Source organism: Colletotrichum godetiae (genome assembly GCF_030913485.1).
Source record: "Colletotrichum godetiae strain CBS 193.32 chromosome Unknown BDP55scaffold_5, whole genome shotgun sequence".
Lineage (NCBI taxonomy): Eukaryota > Fungi > Ascomycota > Sordariomycetes > Glomerellales > Glomerellaceae > Colletotrichum > Colletotrichum godetiae.
This window is the reverse complement of record NW_026851253.1, coordinates 568843-588176: the sequence shown is the minus strand read 5'-3', so window position 1 is coordinate 588176 and position 19334 is coordinate 568843. Positions and strand designations below refer to the sequence as shown.

The 19334-nt window shown below is 53.5% G+C and overlaps 7 protein-coding genes across 7 annotated transcripts; 3 read left to right on the top strand and 4 right to left on the bottom strand.

Moving 5' to 3' along the window:
- Positions 1-1597: 1597 nt before the first annotated feature.
- BDP55DRAFT_724372 (uncharacterized protein) lies at positions 1598-2193 on the top strand (the record flags this gene model as incomplete). The annotated part of the gene is made up of 2 exons (XM_060578882.1): positions 1598-2004; positions 2091-2193. The coding sequence occupies 2 exons, from the start codon at positions 1598-1600 to the stop codon at positions 2191-2193; spliced, it is 510 nt and encodes a 169-aa protein (XP_060434470.1).
- A 168-nt stretch (positions 2194-2361) lies between these two features.
- BDP55DRAFT_648427 (succinate dehydrogenase) lies at positions 2362-5204 on the bottom strand. Its single transcript, XM_060573851.1, has 5 exons — positions 5089-5204; positions 4868-4926; positions 4345-4787; positions 3060-4283; positions 2362-3004 (listed from the first exon to the last, which is right to left on the bottom strand). Exons 2-5 carry the CDS (start codon positions 4910-4912, stop codon positions 2785-2787), a joined length of 1932 nt encoding a protein of 643 aa, XP_060434469.1. The 5' UTR covers positions 4913-4926; positions 5089-5204; the 3' UTR covers positions 2362-2784.
- Positions 5205-6367: 1163 nt separating this feature from the next.
- Positions 6368-7346, bottom strand: BDP55DRAFT_543315 (succinate dehydrogenase iron-sulfur subunit; the record flags this gene model as incomplete). The annotated part of the gene is made up of 3 exons (XM_060568398.1): positions 6368-6688; positions 6743-6894; positions 6986-7346. The coding sequence occupies 3 exons, from the start codon at positions 7344-7346 to the stop codon at positions 6368-6370; spliced, it is 834 nt and encodes a 277-aa protein (XP_060434468.1).
- A 77-nt stretch (positions 7347-7423) lies between these two features.
- BDP55DRAFT_690584 (5-azacytidine resistance protein azr1) lies at positions 7424-9516 on the top strand (the record flags this gene model as incomplete). The annotated part of the gene is made up of 2 exons (XM_060576877.1): positions 7424-7454; positions 8342-9516. 2 exons carry the CDS (start codon positions 7424-7426, stop codon positions 9514-9516), a joined length of 1206 nt encoding a protein of 401 aa, XP_060434467.1.
- Positions 9517-10628: 1112 nt separating this feature from the next.
- On the bottom strand, positions 10629-11768 carry BDP55DRAFT_648403 (Ser-Thr-rich glycosyl-phosphatidyl-inositol-anchored membrane family-domain-containing protein). Its single transcript, XM_060573850.1, has 3 exons — positions 11458-11768; positions 11067-11402; positions 10629-11014 (listed from the first exon to the last, which is right to left on the bottom strand). Exons 1-3 carry the CDS (start codon positions 11648-11650, stop codon positions 10890-10892), a joined length of 654 nt encoding a protein of 217 aa, XP_060434466.1. The 5' UTR covers positions 11651-11768; the 3' UTR covers positions 10629-10889.
- A 2883-nt stretch (positions 11769-14651) lies between these two features.
- Positions 14652-15934, top strand: BDP55DRAFT_307872 (uncharacterized protein). Its single transcript, XM_060566662.1, has 3 exons — positions 14652-15318; positions 15389-15557; positions 15639-15934. The coding sequence occupies exons 1-3, from the start codon at positions 14825-14827 to the stop codon at positions 15771-15773; spliced, it is 798 nt and encodes a 265-aa protein (XP_060434465.1). The 5' UTR covers positions 14652-14824; the 3' UTR covers positions 15774-15934.
- A 160-nt stretch (positions 15935-16094) lies between these two features.
- Positions 16095-17329, bottom strand: BDP55DRAFT_542830 (uncharacterized protein; the record flags this gene model as incomplete). The annotated part of the gene is made up of 2 exons (XM_060568354.1): positions 16095-16739; positions 16838-17329. The coding sequence occupies 2 exons, from the start codon at positions 17327-17329 to the stop codon at positions 16095-16097; spliced, it is 1137 nt and encodes a 378-aa protein (XP_060434464.1).
- Between the last annotated feature and the right edge of the window lie 2005 nt (positions 17330-19334).

Here is a 19334-nt window from a genome sequence, read left to right as displayed (position 1 = left end):
ATAGCTTTTGCACGTTGCGAGGCTTGGTGCCTGCTTTGCATCCCAAGACGAATATCCCTCGCAAGATACGAGATGACTTTCCTTGGATCATATATCTAAATGATCATCAGGCTGATGTCATTAATCGCCGACTACCAAGCGGTGAGCAGAAGCTCTCACAGCAGCCTGTAACACACCTGCGGTGATATTCCTATAAATGGTGAAAGGCGGTTGTGGCCTCTCAAACCATGTTTGTTGGTTTCCACACTCCTGGGAGCATCACACACCCTTGGGAGCTTCGGTAGCCAATATGGTCCGGTCGATGAGTCTAGCGAGTGAGTCCGGAAGATGTCCTGGCCGAGCTAATGCCTATTATAATACTACCCGCAGAGGACTCTGCTCGCCACGGGGCGCTTCTCTGAGCAGACGGACCGAAGCACCGCTCTGATCGTTTTGATCCGAAGGACCGGATGCGACTTGCAAAGCGAGTGGGAGATCACCGGTCCAAATCCATCCGCGGAGACCGTTCGCTGACAAGGTGGTCCAGATCGACGCCCTCCTGAGACAAGCGCCTTGGCAGGAATATGAAAACCCGGGGCCTCGACGGGTAGTACTACCTTGACGTCGGCTCGCTCCGGTGACTTGTTCTGGAAAATGACTACTGGATAAGTTGAGAGTTTCTGCGAATTGGTCTAGACAACTTCGAGAACATCACCCGCATATTTATGTATAAGCCAATGTTAGAGGTCCAGGCCTGGATATTGTGTAGAAAGAACCCATCCTTCTCCTCGGACACGATCGATAAGGATGGTAATCACAACCCACAGAAAACCGTTTTCTGTCCTATTCCGTCACCCGCAAATCTCTCTGAAGATGAAGGGTATTACGAACAAAGGTCGTGTGTCTGTATGACCATCTAGCCCCCCGCAATCCTATCCATTCATCCCTTTGATTCTCGGGAGCGAAAACCTGCTAACCTTTTTGCGGCACTGCAAATGGAATTCGGACTGTTCGAAAACAGCCCGAGGAGTAAGACATCGACTTCACCGTCGATCCTAGATCATCGGGGAGCCGTCCTCTACCCTACCGGCTTGATCCTGCGGCGCACACTAATTCGACAGCTCCCAACCGGATGCGCTCACTATCCCATTCATCGCAGCCCTGGGATGATCTGCAATCGGGTCTAGCATATCTCCTCGTCTCTTGGCGATCATACCAAGAATGATGAGGTGACCACTCTGCCACCGACTCGAAGTTATCGTGGAATGAACTACCTACCAAAACGGGGCTGCGTCTGCTGAGGCTGGGCAGGGCGAACCAAGCTCGCCTGCGGCCGTGAGAGTCGCAAACCTACATGCGCTAGTGTCCGTCTTCCCGTCTTGGTGGCTACCCTTCATGACGGAGATCGGAGAGCTCGCCCACCCGTACAACCCCGAGGCAAACTTGGGAACATATATAGCAACCTTGATGTCTAGCTTTGTCAAATTATTTAACTCCGGTACAGCTGACATCACCCATTTAACAGCTGTCCCTCTACATCTCAAGCTACATCACACAGCACTGCAGAGATTCTGATATCCTTCCGTAATTCACAGACATCACACAAACAAGAGTCAAGATGCTCTCAAACAACATTCTCACGATACTGGCCATCGTCGGCCTCTCGGCCGCTCAGATCCAAGTCCCGCCCTCCAACGCGGCTGACTGCCCTCGCACAATGTGCCTCGACGGCATTAACCCAGAATGCGGAATTCGATGGGGAGGCTGCTACGACATGTGCCAGCCGCAAATGAGGCCCACCATGCCGCCTTGCAAGTCCACGCTGAGCAAGTCGACAATCTCGCGGACGTCCAAGCCTCCGTTCACAAAGCCCACTCGGCCCAGCCTGCCAGTGCCCACGCGCAGCCCGACAACCACGCCGGCGCCGCCTAGCTTGAGTCCCCTGCCCTCGACGCCGATCGACAGCTGCAGCACGCGTACCGTGTGTATTGATTACATCAACGAGTGCGGACAGTGGTATGGCGGGTGAGTTTTACTGCTTCCCTTATGCCGCTTCACGTGTCCGGTATGAACTTTTCATGTTTGCTGACTTGCGGAAAACAAAAATGTAGATGCCACTCCGCTTGCCAGCCCTGGCCGTCGTACTCCAAGCCTCTGTGCACACCCACGCCCAGCTTGACTGTCAACCCTTCGACGTTACAAACCGACTACTAAGGACGCTCGCCAACGCTCTGAATGTTTATGAATGGGATGAAAGAAGGAGTAGCAACCGATCGAGATGACGTTTGATGATCCTATATAATGACTAGATAATTCCCTTCACTGTACATATTAGCTTTCAAGTCCCAATAAGGGTGCATCAATCTCTTACGCAATGATACAGTCTTTGCAGTTACGATTCTTGTAACATCCTCGTGTTCTCTGTGCCTCATTCATGGTGAAGTTGCCCAGCACTGTCCGACGAAGGGCCGAGGAAAACGAGAAAAGGCAAGCCGGGTGTAGTCTTTGAACAAAATGAATTTCTCCTCCTACTTTACACGTTTTTAACTCCAGAGCCAAAGCCCAAAAGCCTGCGGTGTATGCACCAGCCCTAATAGCCTGATTCCAAAGGGTCCAGGTAGCGATATCCTCCACGCGGCTCACCCACGATCATTAACTAAATTGTTGTCGTGGTATTACGATTGCCTTTGATATTGCCTTAAGCCACTCTCTGACCCTCCCCCTCGTCTTCGTCTTCGTCTTTCCTTCTCCTCGCATAACCGAATTTCCAACCAACACCCGACACCGGTTCTAATCGTAACAAGTTTAGTACACACGCTTGAAGGGAGGAACAGCCTTGCACTCGTTCTCGTCCAGAGTGTTGGCAATGACGCCACGGTAGCCGAGGTCGACCTTGCCGTGAGGGCTCTTTTGGAAGGAAAGGGTGTGCTTCATCCAGTTGACGTCGTCACGGTCGGGGAAATCCTCGCGAGCGTGAGCACCACGGGACTCCTTGCGAGCGGCGGCGGAAGTGGCGGTTTGAGAACTATATATGGTTGATTAGCGTCTCCATGAGAAAAGTGGTGTTCAGTGAAACTTACGCGCAGGTCAACAGGTTACGAAGCTCAAGGGTCTCAACCAAGTCAGAGTTCCAGATCATGCTCTTGTCCTTGATGGAAACATCAGGGAACTGAGCGTCAATCTCGGTCATCTTGCGAACACCCTCGTCCAGAGACTCCTGGGTTCTGAAAACGCTGACCTCAGTCTGCATAGCCTTCTGCATAGACAGACGAACGTCGGAGGTGGTTCTGCTACCCTCGCGCGTGCGAACGTCATCCAGAGTCTCAATGGCCTCAGCACCAGCATCAGCAGCCAAAGGCTTGTGCTTGGTACCAGGGGTGAACTTGTCACGAATGGTGTGGGAAACGGCACGGCCGAAGACGACCAAGTCGAGAAGAGAGTTGGCACCCAGACGGTTGGCACCGTGGACGGAGACGCAGGCGGCCTCACCGCAGGCGAACAGACCAGGGACGACCTTGTCGTTGCCGGACTCGTCAACAGTGATAACCTCACCGGTGTACTTGGTAGGGATACCACCCATGTTGTAGTGGACGGTGGGCAGAACGGGAATAGGCTGAGTGCGGACATCGACACCGGCGAAAATGCCGGCGGTCTCGGAGATACCGGGCAGACGCTCGTGGAGGACCTCGGCGGGCAGATGGCTGAGCTGCAGGAAAATGTGATCCTTCTCCTCACCCACACCACGTCCCTCGCGAATCTCCATAGTCATGGAACGGGAGACGACGTCACGGGAAGCAAGATCCTTGGCGGTGGGGGCGTAACGCTCCATGAAGCGCTCACCCTCGGAGTTCAGAAGGTAACCACCCTCACCACGAGCTCCCTCAGTGATCAAGCAGCCAGCGCCGTAGATACCAGTGGGGTGGAACTGGACGAACTCCAGATCCTGGTTAGGAAGACCAGCACGAGCAACCATGGCCATACCGTCACCAGTGCAGGTGTGGGCAGATGTGCAAGAGAAGTAGGCACGTCCGTACCCGCCAGTTGCCAAGACGGTGTGGTTAGCAAGGAAACGGTGCAGAGTGCCGTCCTCCTGGTTGTAGGCGACGACACCGCGACACTCGCCATCCTGCATGATCAGGTCGAGAGCGAAAAATTCGATGAAGTAGTTGGTGTTGTGACGGAGGGACTGTCCGTAAAGAGTGTGGAGAAGAGCGTGACCGGTACGATCCTCGGCAGCGCAGCATCTGTAAGCCTGTCCACCCTTGCCGAACTTCTGGGACTGACCACCGAAAGCACGCTGGTAACTATAGACCGAGATATATCAGCATCTGCGGAGAGCTAGAGCATTTGAGCACTTTCACTCACATCTTGCCATCCTCGGTTCTGGAGAAGGGGCATCCATAGTTCTCGAGCTCGACAATGGAGGCGGGCGCCTCACGGGTCATGTAGTGAATAGCGTCCTGGTCACCGAGCCAATCTGAACCCTTGACGGTATCGTACATGTGCCATCTCCAGTCGTCCTCGTGCATGTTTCCGAGAGCGGCGTTGATGCCACCCTGAGCGGCGACAGTGTGACTTCTGGTTGGAAAAAGCTTTGAAATACAGGCAGTGTTGAAACCAGCCTCTGCGAGACCGAAGGCAGCACGCAGACCTGCACCACCGGCACCGACAACAATGGCATCGTACTCATGGTCGACGACGGGGTACTTGCTAGAAAGGTAGGGGGATGCCTCCTTTGCGCGGAGGTGCTGGTTCGCGTAAATCCGCGCGGCGGATCTGGTCGTGGAGAATGCGCGCGCCTGCGAGAACTGGGATTGCCAAGTATTAGTTCTACTGATCAAGTCGAGGCACTGTCTAGATGCAGAGTCGGATGAAAGGAGCGACATACAGTAGGCTTGGCAGCAAACCTCCTCAACGCCATTGATGAGGCCATAATTGATGTGTGCACTATCTCGCAGTGTCAGTATGCGTATCGGTCGCAGTTGTGTATTTTCCGTCTCGAGTTGCGGGAGGCGAAGGGGGGGAAGGGGGGGAAGGCGAGGATGGCTGAAGATGTTGGGTTGAAAGCCGCTCGTGTGTGCACGGGTGGATGGATAGGTCAGTACTGACCGTTAAGGTATCGGAAGTCGGAAGAGAGAGGTCAAGCCTGGAATTAAGTGTTAGTAAAATGGTACCATAGGTACCTGGAACTTGGAATACTAACCGTCGAATTGAATTGGTCTCCAAAACGAGGTGGTGTCTCTATGTGATGAATAGACCTCCTACCAGTGTATGGAGAAAAGTACGGAACAAACCACGGCAAACCTCGCACACGTCTTCTGCAATAAGTCAGCTCGGCACCTCGGGTAATCACACTGTCGGTGATTGGTCAAATTAGCTATGGCTAGTGGGCTTACGCCACAATCAACGATAAGCCACAGTTGGTTTCCGGGGCATAGTTCACATGCAAAGTCCCGTCAAATTCCGAGATCGATTCCGGGGTATCATCAGTGCGACCGGATGAAAGCTTAGCCTTCGTTGATCAACCGTTCTATTCTTGATAGACAGTCAACTACCAAAAGTCAATGTCTCTTGTTGATGCGGTCAGTCATTGTCTCTAGAATTTGACATTTCTGTGTAATTGACTAGTTGGAAACTTGTCAGTTCGCGTGCGAAAATGCGTACGGGTGCTCTTTACCCGTTCCCGAGTGGCATTGCCGAGGTGCGGGTGGAACTGGGTCTCTTTGTCGATGGGGAGGAGAAAGTCCATGACTTCACGACGAGAATCGCCCATCGTCAGCAGTTCTACTTTGCCACACTTTCAAACAGCACAGAGCCTCGGTAGTCGACCGCAGTTTCAACTAAAAAGAGAACGTTACTCTATACTGACTATTGAAACACCAACTAAATAGACTTTTTCTGTCTTCAACTGAGTACTTACCAGTAAGGCGACTTGGTCATTCGCAGAGATCTGCGACTGAAGCAATTGCCCCACAAAAACTTTTGGGCTGCAGATGTGAAGTGTTGAAAATAGTAATTTAGGGTTACTCTAGGTATCTATGGTAAAGCCACCCGGTTGCAAACAATTCTACCGTGGCAACTCACTGGTATCGCGCCCTCTGCGCCCTCCTCAATTGGCTCGATACAAAACGAGCCATAGCAATCTCGGCCCTAGGCCCTGCCTCTCATCTCGCCGCTCAGGCACTTTCGGACACAGGGCCAAACTCCTATGAGTTACTGCGGGCTAACGAAAACAAAAGAAAGCCTGAATTCAAAGTCCCCTTTTAGTGTGTCCAAGGAGTTCAAACTCCAGCCATGCTCATAAAGTACACACTACCTAGTATACAGCCAATATCGCGCCGCCCAAGATTATGACTCCAAACGTAGACCCTACAGCTTCTCTAGCTTATTAGAAAGCCATCTGTTTCTTGATCTCGGCAATAGCCTTGCCGGGGTTCAAGCCCTTGGGGCAGGCACGTGTGCAGTTGAGAATCGTGTGGCAACGGTACAAGCTCATCGAGTTGTCGAGGGCAGCCTTGCGCTCGGCCTTCTTCTGATCGCGAGAGTCGGCGAGCCAGCGGTAAGACTGGAGGAGGATGGCGGGTCCCAGGTACTCCTCAGAGTTCCACCAGTAAGACGGGCACGAGGTTGAGCAGCAGGCGCAAAGGATGCACTCGTAGAGACCGCTCAACTTCTTTCGGTCGGCGACGCTCTGGCGGTATTCCTTGCCCTGTATTGGAGGTCAGCTGGGATTGTTCAAGATGCTGCAGTCTCGGTCACGTACATCAGGGGCAGGAGTGTCTCTCTGGAGGTACGGCTTGATGGAGCGGTATTGCTTGTAGAACTGGGTCAAGTCGGGCACCAAGTCCTTGACGACGTAGGTGTGAGGCAGAGGGTAGACCTTGACGTCTGAAGCGTTCTCTGAAGGAATGCGGCCTTTCATACTTGTTAGCATTGAATCTCCGTGAGTTCTTGCAGCAGCTTGCAAAGCCTGGTGGCTACAAGGGTGCTTCAGGAGTCCACATACAAAGGCAAGCCAGCGTGTTCTGGCCGTTGATGTTCATGGCGCAGCTACCGCAGATACCCTCTCTGCAACTTCTACGGAAGGTAAGAGTAGGGTCCAGCTCGTTCTTGATCCGAATCAATGCATCCAGCATCATGGGTCCGGTCTTGTTCAGGTCCAGCGTGTACTCCTGCATCTTGGGCTTCTCGGTCGGCGTGTCGGGGTTCCAGCGGTAGATGGTGAACTTCTTCATCTTGGGCTCCTTTGTTGCAGGCACTTGATCGCTAGGAGTGGCCAAGCCACGGCGAGGAATCGTGATGGCAGGGCGGAAAGCAGCCTTGGTGGCCGAGCCCAAGACGCGGGTGGAAGAGCGGAGAGATGCCATTATGGCGGTTGATTTTCGAGTTTGACTAGACAGAAAATGTAGGTAGACGAATTAATTGTTGACACACCAAATGGAAGATGAGCGATTCCAGCGAATTGGCGGGGCGCGGTGTGGGAAAGCAGCGATTCACCGTAGTATTATCCTTGGTGGCGGTTCAGAGTGAAGTGGAAGACATCATGGAAGTTTGCTTCAATCCCTCGGTTATTGTGTCGAAGCGGCCGGAGCGGAAAAGTGGAGTCTACAACCAATCATTGCTGAGTGATTTTAAACCACATTTCCTCTGCCGCTTTTGACCTCAATCCTGAGCTCCTACCTTGCGCCCCCGGATAAATACTCAGCAAGACATCTTCAATATCAAGAAATCCCCAGTCAATGGCATTCTAAATGCTAAGTGAGTACGTTATCGATATACAAATTTCCAGACTACTTCGCCGTGCATCTTGACAATCATATCTCCCCATCCGGATTACCGGCTGATGGTGACTTAAAGCAGCGCACACCTCCTTCCCCCAGTTTTCGTGTGGAATAAACCGGCATCTAGGACCGGAAGCAGCTGAAAGCTGACTCAGCGGGAATACCCCGGGTAGGTAGTATCCCTGGGGAATCTGGGGTTGGGGCCTTTTTCTTATGACATCAAGTGGACGTTGCATTTCCCTTCAGACGCGACTACCTATCACAAACCGTCTGTCCATCTGCCGCTGCGCAAGTGCTCGCGTCGAAGAAGTGCTTCTCGCTTCGAGGTATCTTGGATCCGCAGTATGGTTATGTGATTCAAGTCACATTTCTAACGAGCAATTGATACGGTTAACATGCGGACTGCGGAAGCACCGCATCTCCAAGAAACATTATACATCGCAGCACATTGGAAGCAATGGCCGCAGCGGTGACAGTATTGCGCCAGCCTCTGGTCATCCTCCCTGCCACAAGGCCGATATCAAAAGGTTTGCTGCTTGCTTTGCATCGAACCCCCTCAGTCGTTAATGATGGTTCCTTAGCATCCATCAATTTCTCGAAGTATCTCGCCCGACACCAGTCGACCCCGCCGACACACATCTCACCGCGGTACTTTACGACAACCAGAAACATGAAGTCCGACTCGGCTGCGAAGCTATCCTACCACGTTGCTGCGTCCTTTACCGCAAAAGACCATCCCTACGACCCATCAACACACATCTTTCACTTCAATCCGTATAATCGTATCCAGCAAAACCGGAGCAAACGCTCCAGACCAGACAGCGGACATGATGCTTTCTTCGTCAGTCGGGTAGGCGACTCCGGCGCAGTAGCCCTCGGTGTGGCTGATGGTGTTGGCGGCTGGGTAGACTCCGGTGTTGACCCGGCGGATTTCTCACATGGTTTCTGCGATTACATGGCTTCGACAGCCTACGGACATGGCTCATTCAAGGACGACCCTACAACAAAGGGCACGGGCGATAAGGAGTCGCTACGAGCGCAAGATCTGATGCAAAAGGGGTACCAGGCGATCAATGAAGACAGTACTGTCGTTGCTGGTGGCAGCACAGCTTGCGTTGCTGTGGCTTCTTCAGACGGTAACCTCGACATTGCCAACCTAGGGGACTCTGGCTTTATCCAGCTCCGATTGAACGCCGTACACACCTACTCCGAACCCCAAACGCACGCCTTCAATACTCCTTATCAGCTCTCCATCGTGCCTCCCAGCGTAGCCGCTCGAATGGCGGCGTTCGGTGGCCAGAACCTATGCGACTTCCCCAAAGACGCTGATGTCACTCGCCATGACCTCCGTCACGGCGATATTATTGTCTTCGCAACAGACGGTGTGTGGGACAACCTGTTTAACCAGGATATCCTGCGTATTGTTAGCAATGTCATGACAACGACAGGCGCATGGCTCATGACGAAGAATGGCGTCCGCATTGTCGACAATCTCAAGCCCTTCACCAAGCCCGCCGAAGACGCCTCAGAGCGACCGTCGACAAAGTTTCTCACCTTACAGAGCGTGCTCGCGGCGGAGATCACGTCCGCCGCCAAGTCAGCAAGTCTCAACCGTAACGTTGACGGCCCCTTCGCCAAGGGAGTACAGAAGTACTACCCGCAGGAGAACTGGCACGGTGGCAAGATTGACGACATTTGCGTTCTCGTACTCATTGCGTCGGACGACTCAAAGGCCGCGGCCAAGAGCCGCCTCTGAAGCCGTCTTGTATCATTATCAACATCATCTACCGCATCTGAAGCTTGTCATTGCTATTTCCGGTTGCGCAAAATTACCTCTCATAGAAGCCCAAAAAGGAGCGCCACCGCTGCATTTTTGGATTGTATCGTAATCTTGGATTGTTACCCAATTTCTCCGTCAGTGATCCAGCAATGATGTACAAAGGATCCTGGGCAATATCTTGTTTTCTCCTACACACGCGATAAAGAAGCGTCGAGGAGTCGGCAGTCAGTCAGTTATAATAGTTTCGAAAAAATACCACCTAAGATCGAATTCTGTCTCGTTAATTGCACTTCACTTCACGATCAGTCTCTAGTCGCCTGAATCCATTGGACAATTACCTGCTTGGCTTCATGCTTCTCCACCGATTAAACTACACGTTTTGGCTCACGCGATCGGCAGTAACGGTCGAACATGAGGTCCAGTTGTCTTTCTTTCTCACCCCTTGTTTCTCTCCTCCTTTGTCCTTGCCATGGAAGCGGGGCCGAAGCACCGGGAAGTTGCCGATCGCAGTGTGGCTCTGCTTGGGCGGGTTTTTGGTTGCTTCTTTCCTCCAATGGACGGAGCCCCTCCCTTATTTTTCGAACTCCACGTCAGCTCTGGAGTCTGCACCACGTTCTCCTTGTTCTCCACGTGGGTTTGGTCTGTCGTTTGAGCCACTAACCTGGGTCGCGAGAGAGAGAGAAGTAGCATGAAACAGCTTTATTGTCTTGGGGGAAACAATAGGCTGTGCCAAAAACCTACCTTACCTTGTATTATGGATGTAGAGAAGAAAAGACGTTGAGTTGAGGTGAAACTATGTGGAGGAACGACGACGATTGATGGCAAGCTATTTGTATTGGAAAACCTATCCGCCGATTACTCGCCGTACACAAAATTGCATGGGCTCCATACCAGAGGCAGGGCATGTCCGCTTCCGAGTGGGATAGCCGCAGGTCGAGTGACACTGCTTTAAGTTGCAGACGGAAATGTCACCTCACCGAGGACAAACGGTCATGCGATGCATGCAGCCTGAACAGGCAACGTAAAGGCGGGGTTGAATTAATCATTGTCACACAATGGACATGATCACAGGCAGCGAAGTCAAGAAATGGAAAGGCAACGATGTATTGAGTTGCTAATTGATTGTTTACAGAACCAAAGTTTTCCGATAGGCCCGAGTAACACACAATGTTTACTTCATCATCCCCTATCCTCGAGAGCGATTTGCAACTCGATCCGCTTGCTTCATGTGAAATGCAACTCCTGGTCCTGTTCGTTCTTGGATCGCATTACTGTATTATAAACCTTTGGTCGCATCATATACCATTCATTGGGCTGAGATAGCCCAAACATCCCCGACAGCCACCAGCTTACTGGAAGTAGAGCATGGCGGCGACGGTAAGGCCGATCAGAGCAATGGGAGAGCCCATGCGGACAGCGTCACTGCCGGGGACGGTGGTAGGAGAGCTGGTAGAAGAGCTGGTAGCGCTGGTGCCTGTTGAAGATGTTAGTCGAGCTTCTTCTGCTTTGAATGGAGGTTTACGTACGGGTGCTAGCGCGGGTGCTGGTGGAGACAGTCGAGGCAGCGGTGGAGTTAGCAGCGGAGGAGGCCGAGCTGCTCTCAGCAGAGGCGGAGGAGGCAGAAGCGGAAGAGGTGATGGTGGAAGCAGAGACAGTGGTGGTGATGGAGGCGGAGGCGGAAGCGGAGGCAGAGGCAGAGGCAGAGGCCGAGGAGACGGAGGCGGAAGCAGTGACGGAGGTGGTCAGGGTGAACTGCTCAGAGTAGTTGGGAGTGCCAGTAGAATCCGAGATCTCGATGGCGTACTGGTCACTGGGGAGGGTTGAGGACGGAGTCCAGGAGAAGGAGGTACCACTCTGGCCAGCTGAAGTGGAAGTCAGTATCAGATGACATTTCACCAGTACTCGAGGTAGACTTACAGGCGATGGTGGAGACGGTCTTGAGGTCGTTGCTGGGGCCGTTCTTCAGGGTGAGAGTGACGGGTCCAGAGGCATCAGACCAGGTGATCTCGAAAGCTTGACCAGCCTGGACGTTGAAGTTGGTGTTGGTAAGCTGAACAGCCTGGGCCAGGGCAGCGAAGCCGGCGACGAGGACGGAGGTGAAGCTCTTCATTGTGACGGATTGGGTTGTTTCTTGAAAATTAAGTGATGAACGAGTGTAGGAGTATTAGGTATCGAACTACTGTAATTTTAGCAAAAAAGGTCAACAACGAATGTCGGGAATAGGCTCGTGAGGAAACAAGAAGGAAAGAATCCGGCATTGATGGGAGAGGGGACAGCTGGGTAGAAAAAGGCTTCCTCGTCTCGCGCAGGCGCGAAATTAGGCGAAGTCGAATCAGGGGTAGAGCATGGAAGGGGGGGCGTGTGCGGGTTTGGCGGAGAGGCAGGCAGGCATGCGACTTACATCAACACCTGGACGGGGCTTTTCCTATAATTACTCGCACGCGTTACTGTTGCCGGGGGTGTGTGGATGGTTGGCTTTTGGGGAAGTAGCACCAGAAGACGGGCAATTTGAATTCTGGGAGTGGTGTGGTTGTGATTCTTGGTTCTGGTCTGAGTGTTGGAGCCTTGGAGGGATTTGATTGTGGTGTGGACCGGGCAAGTTTGTTTGGATTGAGATGGGGATGGAATGGGTGAACTGTCAGGTGGGAAAAGATGAGCGCACTTGAGCTTAAGAAGAGGCAGGAAGTGTCGAGGTTGAAACAGACAAGCGCGCGATCGAGCTTTCCTCTTTGCTACATTATGACCTACTGAGTACTCATGGCGACATCATAACAAGCACCCAACGCAGCAACAGCCGGCAACGAGCAGCAACCGCGCACACCTTGAAGCTTCTCGAGGACGCCGCGGACAGCATCACGGCTCCCACCGGGGGCGCGGACTTAAGGTAGGCAGGCAGGTACCTTACAGTGTACACTGCCCGGTGAGGTAAGCGTGTCAAGCGTGGAAAGGTACCTTACCTACTGTGTGAGACTATGAGGTACCTATGCACCTAGGTAGGTCAACATGCTAGCACCTCAGGAAGTCGCAGGCCATTCGTCGCAAATGAGAAAAGGAAGCAACGACGACGAGCGGGGCGCGGGTACCTTCCCACCTCTTCCAGCAGCCCTAGCAACAGGGGTGGCACTAAGTCCCGAAGTGGACTAATGTGAAAAATTCTTGGAGGGTACCCCTGTCGCAGAGAGGAACCAGGCGAACCCCAGGAGAAGCGCTAACGAAGACCAAGCTTCAGGTTCTTGCCTTTTGGTTGCTTTTGGTTGACTTCTTTCTGCTTCTCTCAGTGGCCTCCTCTGGTGCCGTAAAGTGCCACGACTGCTTGCAGCAGCTTCAGCTAACTAGTGTTGGCGTTCCAAGTTAGCTGCGAATTTTGCCGTTGCTCAAGCCTCAAGATCCATCCTCACGCCGTCGTCTGGTACCTTATGTTCAGCCCAAGGCAAGTAGGTAGGTACCAACTCTAAGACGACCGTCTGAAAAGCAGACACGCAGAGTACCTTGGATTTCTTGCAAGCTAATTACCTCCAGGGTGACGTGCGGTTCCTCAAGGCTCAACGACGTGTAACCACAGGGCAGTCCCCAGATGCAGCCGTCAACTCCCTCCCCCGGTACTCCTAGGTTGCGTCCCCGGAGTCGCCCAAGGCTCCTTATTGGGCTATTTTGGCCGGAGCGATGAGAGGTTCACGACCAGCTCGGGCAACTGCAGGGAACTTAGAAGAGGTCTGGGCCTCAACGGTTCTCGCCTGGGAGTCTGGGACTCTGTTGACTGTTCTCATTTCTGGGACCTAGGGCCATCACTGGCGTCAATTCGAACAATGCGCCCAGCAATGGCACAATCTTCCACATGCCGTACCATTTCGCTTCCCTGCTTTCCAGACCGCACCAGGTGACACCACGTTGGAACCCGCTGGAACGGTCCAAGGCCCTCGGCCGGTCGCCGACCTGCTTCGAGCCAGTCACTGACCCCCTCTCGCCGTCGAGACTCAAATGGGTACTCCGTACAAATCACAAAGTACGTTCGGCCGGACAGGCAGTGGGCGGGTACTCCATACATTCGTTCTGGTCCGGCAATGGGGAAAGGTTCCTGTCGATCTGAGTCTTTGGAGGCGCAGCAAGGGAGAGAGACAGAGACTTCTCCATCTCGCACATTTCCAACGGCCGCCCTCCTCCGAAGCCCTTCACTTTGGACTGATTCGCAGCGGGCAGCATGACAAGGGCCCTTTTCGCCCCCTATGGGAATGTGCGAATGCTTCTGCCGCTGACGCCCGGCTCAGCCTGCAATTGCGTGCGCAGCCAACAGCGCCCATCCCTCCACCCTCCCTTCCAGCTCGTGTTCCATTTCTCCACGGCAAAACTTTACTTTCCGCCGACCAGTCACAAGCCGCCTGCGATTCCATCATCGATCCGAGTTGGCAATGACAGACAGCTCAAGGCTCCCCCCACCACACTATTGGAGGTGACGACGCCTACGAAGCTGGATGCTCGTGACGGTGGCTTTGACGAGTGATACATCCTTACAGAAATTCTGTGCTTGGGCAGTTGGAAGACTCGAAAATAGCATCGGCGCCTACACGCCTATCCTTGATGTGTTGGGACACTTACGCTCGCCAATCGTCCGAGATCTGTGCCTCACCTGTAGAGTAACATGCCTATACATCGTACGTAGTACGAATACTCCGTACGTTCCTCACAGTGGTTTGTTTTGGGCGGGAGCGCCGACATTACTGACGCGCGGGACCGAAGATCACCTGCTGCTGACATACGGATACCTGGGTACGGAGTACTCAAGCGTGTCAAGTTCCTTTTCCTTTGGTTCACCAAGACACTCCTTTGTAATTAATCATCCGATGCTGATTTGGAGAACGTGCCTTTCACGCTTCTGGTATCGTTACCGTTTCGCGACGACAGTCAGACGCACATCAATCTGGAATGGAACAATCCCCTAATACCGACCAGGACAGCCTACTTCATAGGCGTGGCAGGCTACGGATCGCCTGATGAGGATCTACCGAGGACCTCTGGGGAAAAGATTTTACTCGCGCCTTCACCCGCTTGATCCGTGCCGCAAGTTGCCATCCCGCCCCATCGATCCAAACTCCAAAGTCCAAAGCTTCGCGGAGGAGCCAGGAGCATGCACATATTGCATATATTACCGTTCCATTTGTCGACGCGCCTCGCTGAGTCGCTGCATCCCAACATGTCATCGCGCCAAAGCGGCAATCTCGCTCTCATTCGGCTGACCGGGGAGCCTCCTCAGAACGATCAATAAGATGCAACGACGTCAGGCTCGCCTATGCCAATGGCGTCTTCCAGTTCCCAGTTCTCACCGAGTCCAATTTCCAATGCACACCCCGTTGGGTCCCGTTGTGGAGACCAACATTGGCCAAATCTCCCCAGCACGCGCTACTTCACGGCTTGCACGGTTCCTGCATTCTGCGCAATGGTCCTTGCTTCTGACCTCCAATCGACGGACTCGGACACTAACAGCTCTCGCTTGACGGCCCTGGCCTATGACTTTCACTGGAACCCTGTCCATGCGTGTGCACGCTCCTCCGAGAGGCTCCACGGCCGACAACTGGAAGCCTGCAGCATCGACAGGGCATCGCCTAGCTCTGACTATGTCGTCCGAACCCTTCAGCAAGTTTGTCAATATCCAAGTCGTTTACCACGATATGCACCTCCGACAGAGCCATCGGACCAAACCATCGGATACGGCAGCTCGCTCAAACTAGGTAGCAGCATCTTAAACTTCGGGAAAAATACATGCTGGGGTCGCACCGTCGCTCTGTCCGTGATAGGCTTGGCTCCTCCATGCTTTACATATTTTCCACCCAAGTCACTTACTTGGATCTCGCAGTATCTCAATACGCAATCAGCCGTGCGACGACACTTCATGGCCATGCTATACTTGGGTCTTGGCTGAAATGGACCAAGCCTGCTGGCTCAGGGAGCGTTTCACTCTGACACCCGACTGGAATGGAAAAGCTCCAGAACCACGGAGTTTTCCTCGGCTCGACTCAGATGACGTAAGTACGACTTTTCGACGGCGATGACAGGAATGCCGGCGTGGCAGCCGTCAATTTATCAATTCATTCACGCCGTTTCAGTTCGTAGCTCAGTCAAGACACGGAATCCAGACCGAGATGGTGAATATTCTGCAACGCCAAAGCCGCATGTGTCAACCAGTGCAATCTGTCTCGTCCGCTGAAAATGTTCACCAGGCCGTTGGTCTTGTCATTTGATCGGAGAAACAGTCTCCCGCTCGAATCCCACAGTAATTCCATGTTGAATAATCATGCCACAGGCTGGGTCTTCGTAGCATTTTCAGGTCCAAAAGAACAGACTCAAAACCACATCGATGTGACAGAATCTTAGAGGAATGACGCAGCGGGCATTGTTCTTTGGCCAAAGACAGCACTTGACGACATATGCCGGTGTGCCGGGGTAATAGTCGACACCATGGAATCAACGGAGCAAATGGCATGAAGCGCCGTGACGGTGGCGAACTCCCAACAGAGGCCTCCTCTCCATATGATAGGCAGCTTTGACTAGCACGATGATGTCTATTCACGAGGTGAGCCCAGTGTGCAACGAACGACCCCTCGCCGGACACCCTCAGCCTCCTCCCTGACTTGAGTCACCGTTGCTCCTCTGCCCCTAGCCTTGTCCACGAAATCATCGAGTGAACCTCCAACACCAAAGTAAAGCCTTTTCGCTCCAACTAGCGCCTGCGACTGGCAGTCGCTACGTTGGCTCTGCTCTCTGTTGAGGACTGCATGGACCATCTCGTTGAAAGCGTCAAGTGCGAAGGGCGAGTAAATGGTTTCCGCTCCAATAAGAAGAGTATCGAAACTGCTGGACCCGTCCAGCCTGGACTGAGTCTCATATAGGAGGTCAATAAGCTCGACTGACCAGCCACCAGAAGTGAAATTGAGTGAGATTTGAGAAGATGTCAGGAACTCCTTGAATTGCTGCAAAACCTCGGTGGTAAGTTCGAGCTCGTCTTCCATCGCGAACGCCTCCTCTAGGACGGGGTTCTGGTCTCTGCGTTCCAGAGCCCAGGCGAGGATAAAGTTTGGCAACGTGACCAACTGCAAGACTGTCGGATTGTAGTCGGCCAGGGTGAGCAATAGTGGCGATCTCGGTGCTGGGTTCCTCATGGTCCATTGCAAGAGAGCCAGCGATGGAAGCGCTGTGCCGCATCCCAGCTGCACGCGGGGCATGTCAGCTTTCAGTTCGCCACTTGAGCCCAGCAAGCAAAACGGAAGAAGAAAAAAACGCGCGTCAGATGTTCAGGTGTTCGTACCTCGATCACTCGGAGAGGCCGCTGCTTGAGCAGGTCCAAGTATTGGCCACTGGCGAGAACCTTGACGAGGTCCACGCTGCTCTCCCAGCTCTTGAAACCACCCTCGTAGACGCCTGTCTTGACGTCGTGGCTGCCGAGCCCCTCGGCATCGGCACCATCACCGGCGGTTTCGTCCTCGGCCATGAGCTGCACTCGCACGTCCCAGAGCTCGCGACGAGGAATCTTGATGAGGCTGCCGTCGTCGAGGGTGACGTCCAGGGTGCCGAAGGCGACCTTGGAGGGCAGCTTGGAGAGCATGTCCTGCAGGTCGTGGGCGGTGGGCGGCAGCTGGGGTTTGCCGGGGACCGGGAAAGCGCTGGCTGCCGGAGTAGCAGCATTAGCGGACTGCGGGGTCTCGGGCTCCGGAGCGGGCGCGGAGGCCTCGGCGGCCGGGACGGGGACCGAGTCGTCTTCTATGTCATCGCCGCCGAATCCGAAGGAGAATGATGCCATGTTCTCTTTTCTTGGAGGTGGGAAATGCCGCGTGGATTTGCAGGATTTTTGTACGTACCTTTCTGCAAAAGGTGAATGAGTTGAGTACCCAAGAAAGAGGCTATGAAAATGTGGGGGCGGGTTCACTCACACACACACACAAAACGAAACGCAGTCTCTTATTTGGACTTCACCGAGGCAAGCTACCTTACCTGCCGGGTGTGTTTGTCGAATCGGAAGATCAGCGACGACAGGTATCTCACGCCACCCAAATGACTTTGATGGCTTGCAGATAGTAGAGGGTTCTCGAGGCAGTGGGTCGATTAAGCCTGATTCAAGCTTGCATTGCTGGAGGTACCTTGTCTGTGGTATGAAGTGGTATAATCAACTCACAACCAGTTCAAGGTTGGCTTCTAAGCCGTTGCCACCAGCAAAAGTTCAGCTGTAACGTCTTCCCGCTCACACACCCAAAGCACATGGGTGATGAAGAGAAGATGATTAGCAGAGTTGCCAACGACCAATTCGTCGAGTCCCCATCAAGCCAATCGTCATCGGTGGCCAAGACTGGGAATGCTTGCTTTTGTTTACCAGAAGTTCTTCCCTATCGGCGCTTTATCGTTTGAAAACTCTTCCAATTCCGCAACAACGCCGACTGCTGCATGTTTGGTCACTTGCTTGGTCGCAAAGAGACCAATAACCAACAACTTCCAAGAGAGGCGTCATGCAGTGCGGCGACTAGGGAGGAGGCATTACAAGTTCACAACTGAGTGATTGTCTCATATCTATCTGTACAGAGCCACGGAGGCTCCCCTTCGGCCTTCGGGTCTCGTGCTTACATCCTGAACCCCCCAACACCCATGCCCTGCTGCGAAAGCCGCAACTTTAATAGGCTGACTGACGTTCGGAGAAATGATCCGCATCTGAGCCTATTCCTCCCACGTTTCTGACTGCGTCTCTCGTGCATGCTCTCTCCTGCTCTTTGCAATCGCTCTTCATACCAAAAAAAAAAAAAAATAATACAAAAAAAACCGCAAGCTGAAGAGCCAGCGGCCGTTGATGGCGCCATGAGCCCATGACGGCCTGCAAGCCTCTGTCGGAGTAGTTCATGGGTTCAGCTGCAGATGCCTGCCAGACAGACACGCATCTCCGCATCTTAAAGACCCGGAGGATCTGGTGCATCTCGAGCTTTGTGCTCCTTCAAACGAGATCTCGTGTCTCAGTGGTCAGCAAACGCGCGAGGACGCCGCCCCCCCTCCCCGTCATCCCACCATTTCTATCCATGCGGCGCCGAACATACCCACGGCCGATCGACGATGGACCCGGCACTCGCGATTTCTTCTCTCGGCGATCCACTCCATCAGGCATCACATATCCCCGTTCTTCGGTCCTTTGTCAGCTGGGATCTCGTCAAGGGGCAATGAAGCTGACAATATGGTCGGCGACTAAACATCCCCACCCTCAACCTCTGGACCGCATCGTCTTTTGCTTCAAGGAAATACAGGGGTCAAATCCCAAAGAATGGCAGCTTCTCTATCCGTAGATACGCCCCGGTTTGTGCTCCATATCACCCCCCTCCCCCGTCCGCGGCACTCACCACGATCCCGCTCCGGCTCCTAAGCCTCCATCCTCCAGTGCGGCAAGAGTCGCGATTCGCCACTCACCGTACTTGGATCCATGCCATCAACACCCCTCAGCCCGGTTCTCCCCTCCCGTCGTGGTTGGATGGTTTACGACCTGGTCCAGCCCGGGACCCTTTCTTGCTAATCGGACCTTGCTTGACCGCAACGAGCTAGCAGACGTGCAGACAAACCATTCTGTCAATTCTTCTGCCCATGGACCACCAGCCTTGTTCCAAAGTCGTTTGGATACGTGCAGCCACACCATGTGCCGTTGCACCAGACAAGATTGATAACCTGCCCGTCGTATATCGACCAACAAGGACGCCCGGTGCAGATCCCTCCTAGGCTCCTACGACATGAACCCCCAATTGAGAAGACCCATATCCATTGGCGCCTCTCTATCCGTA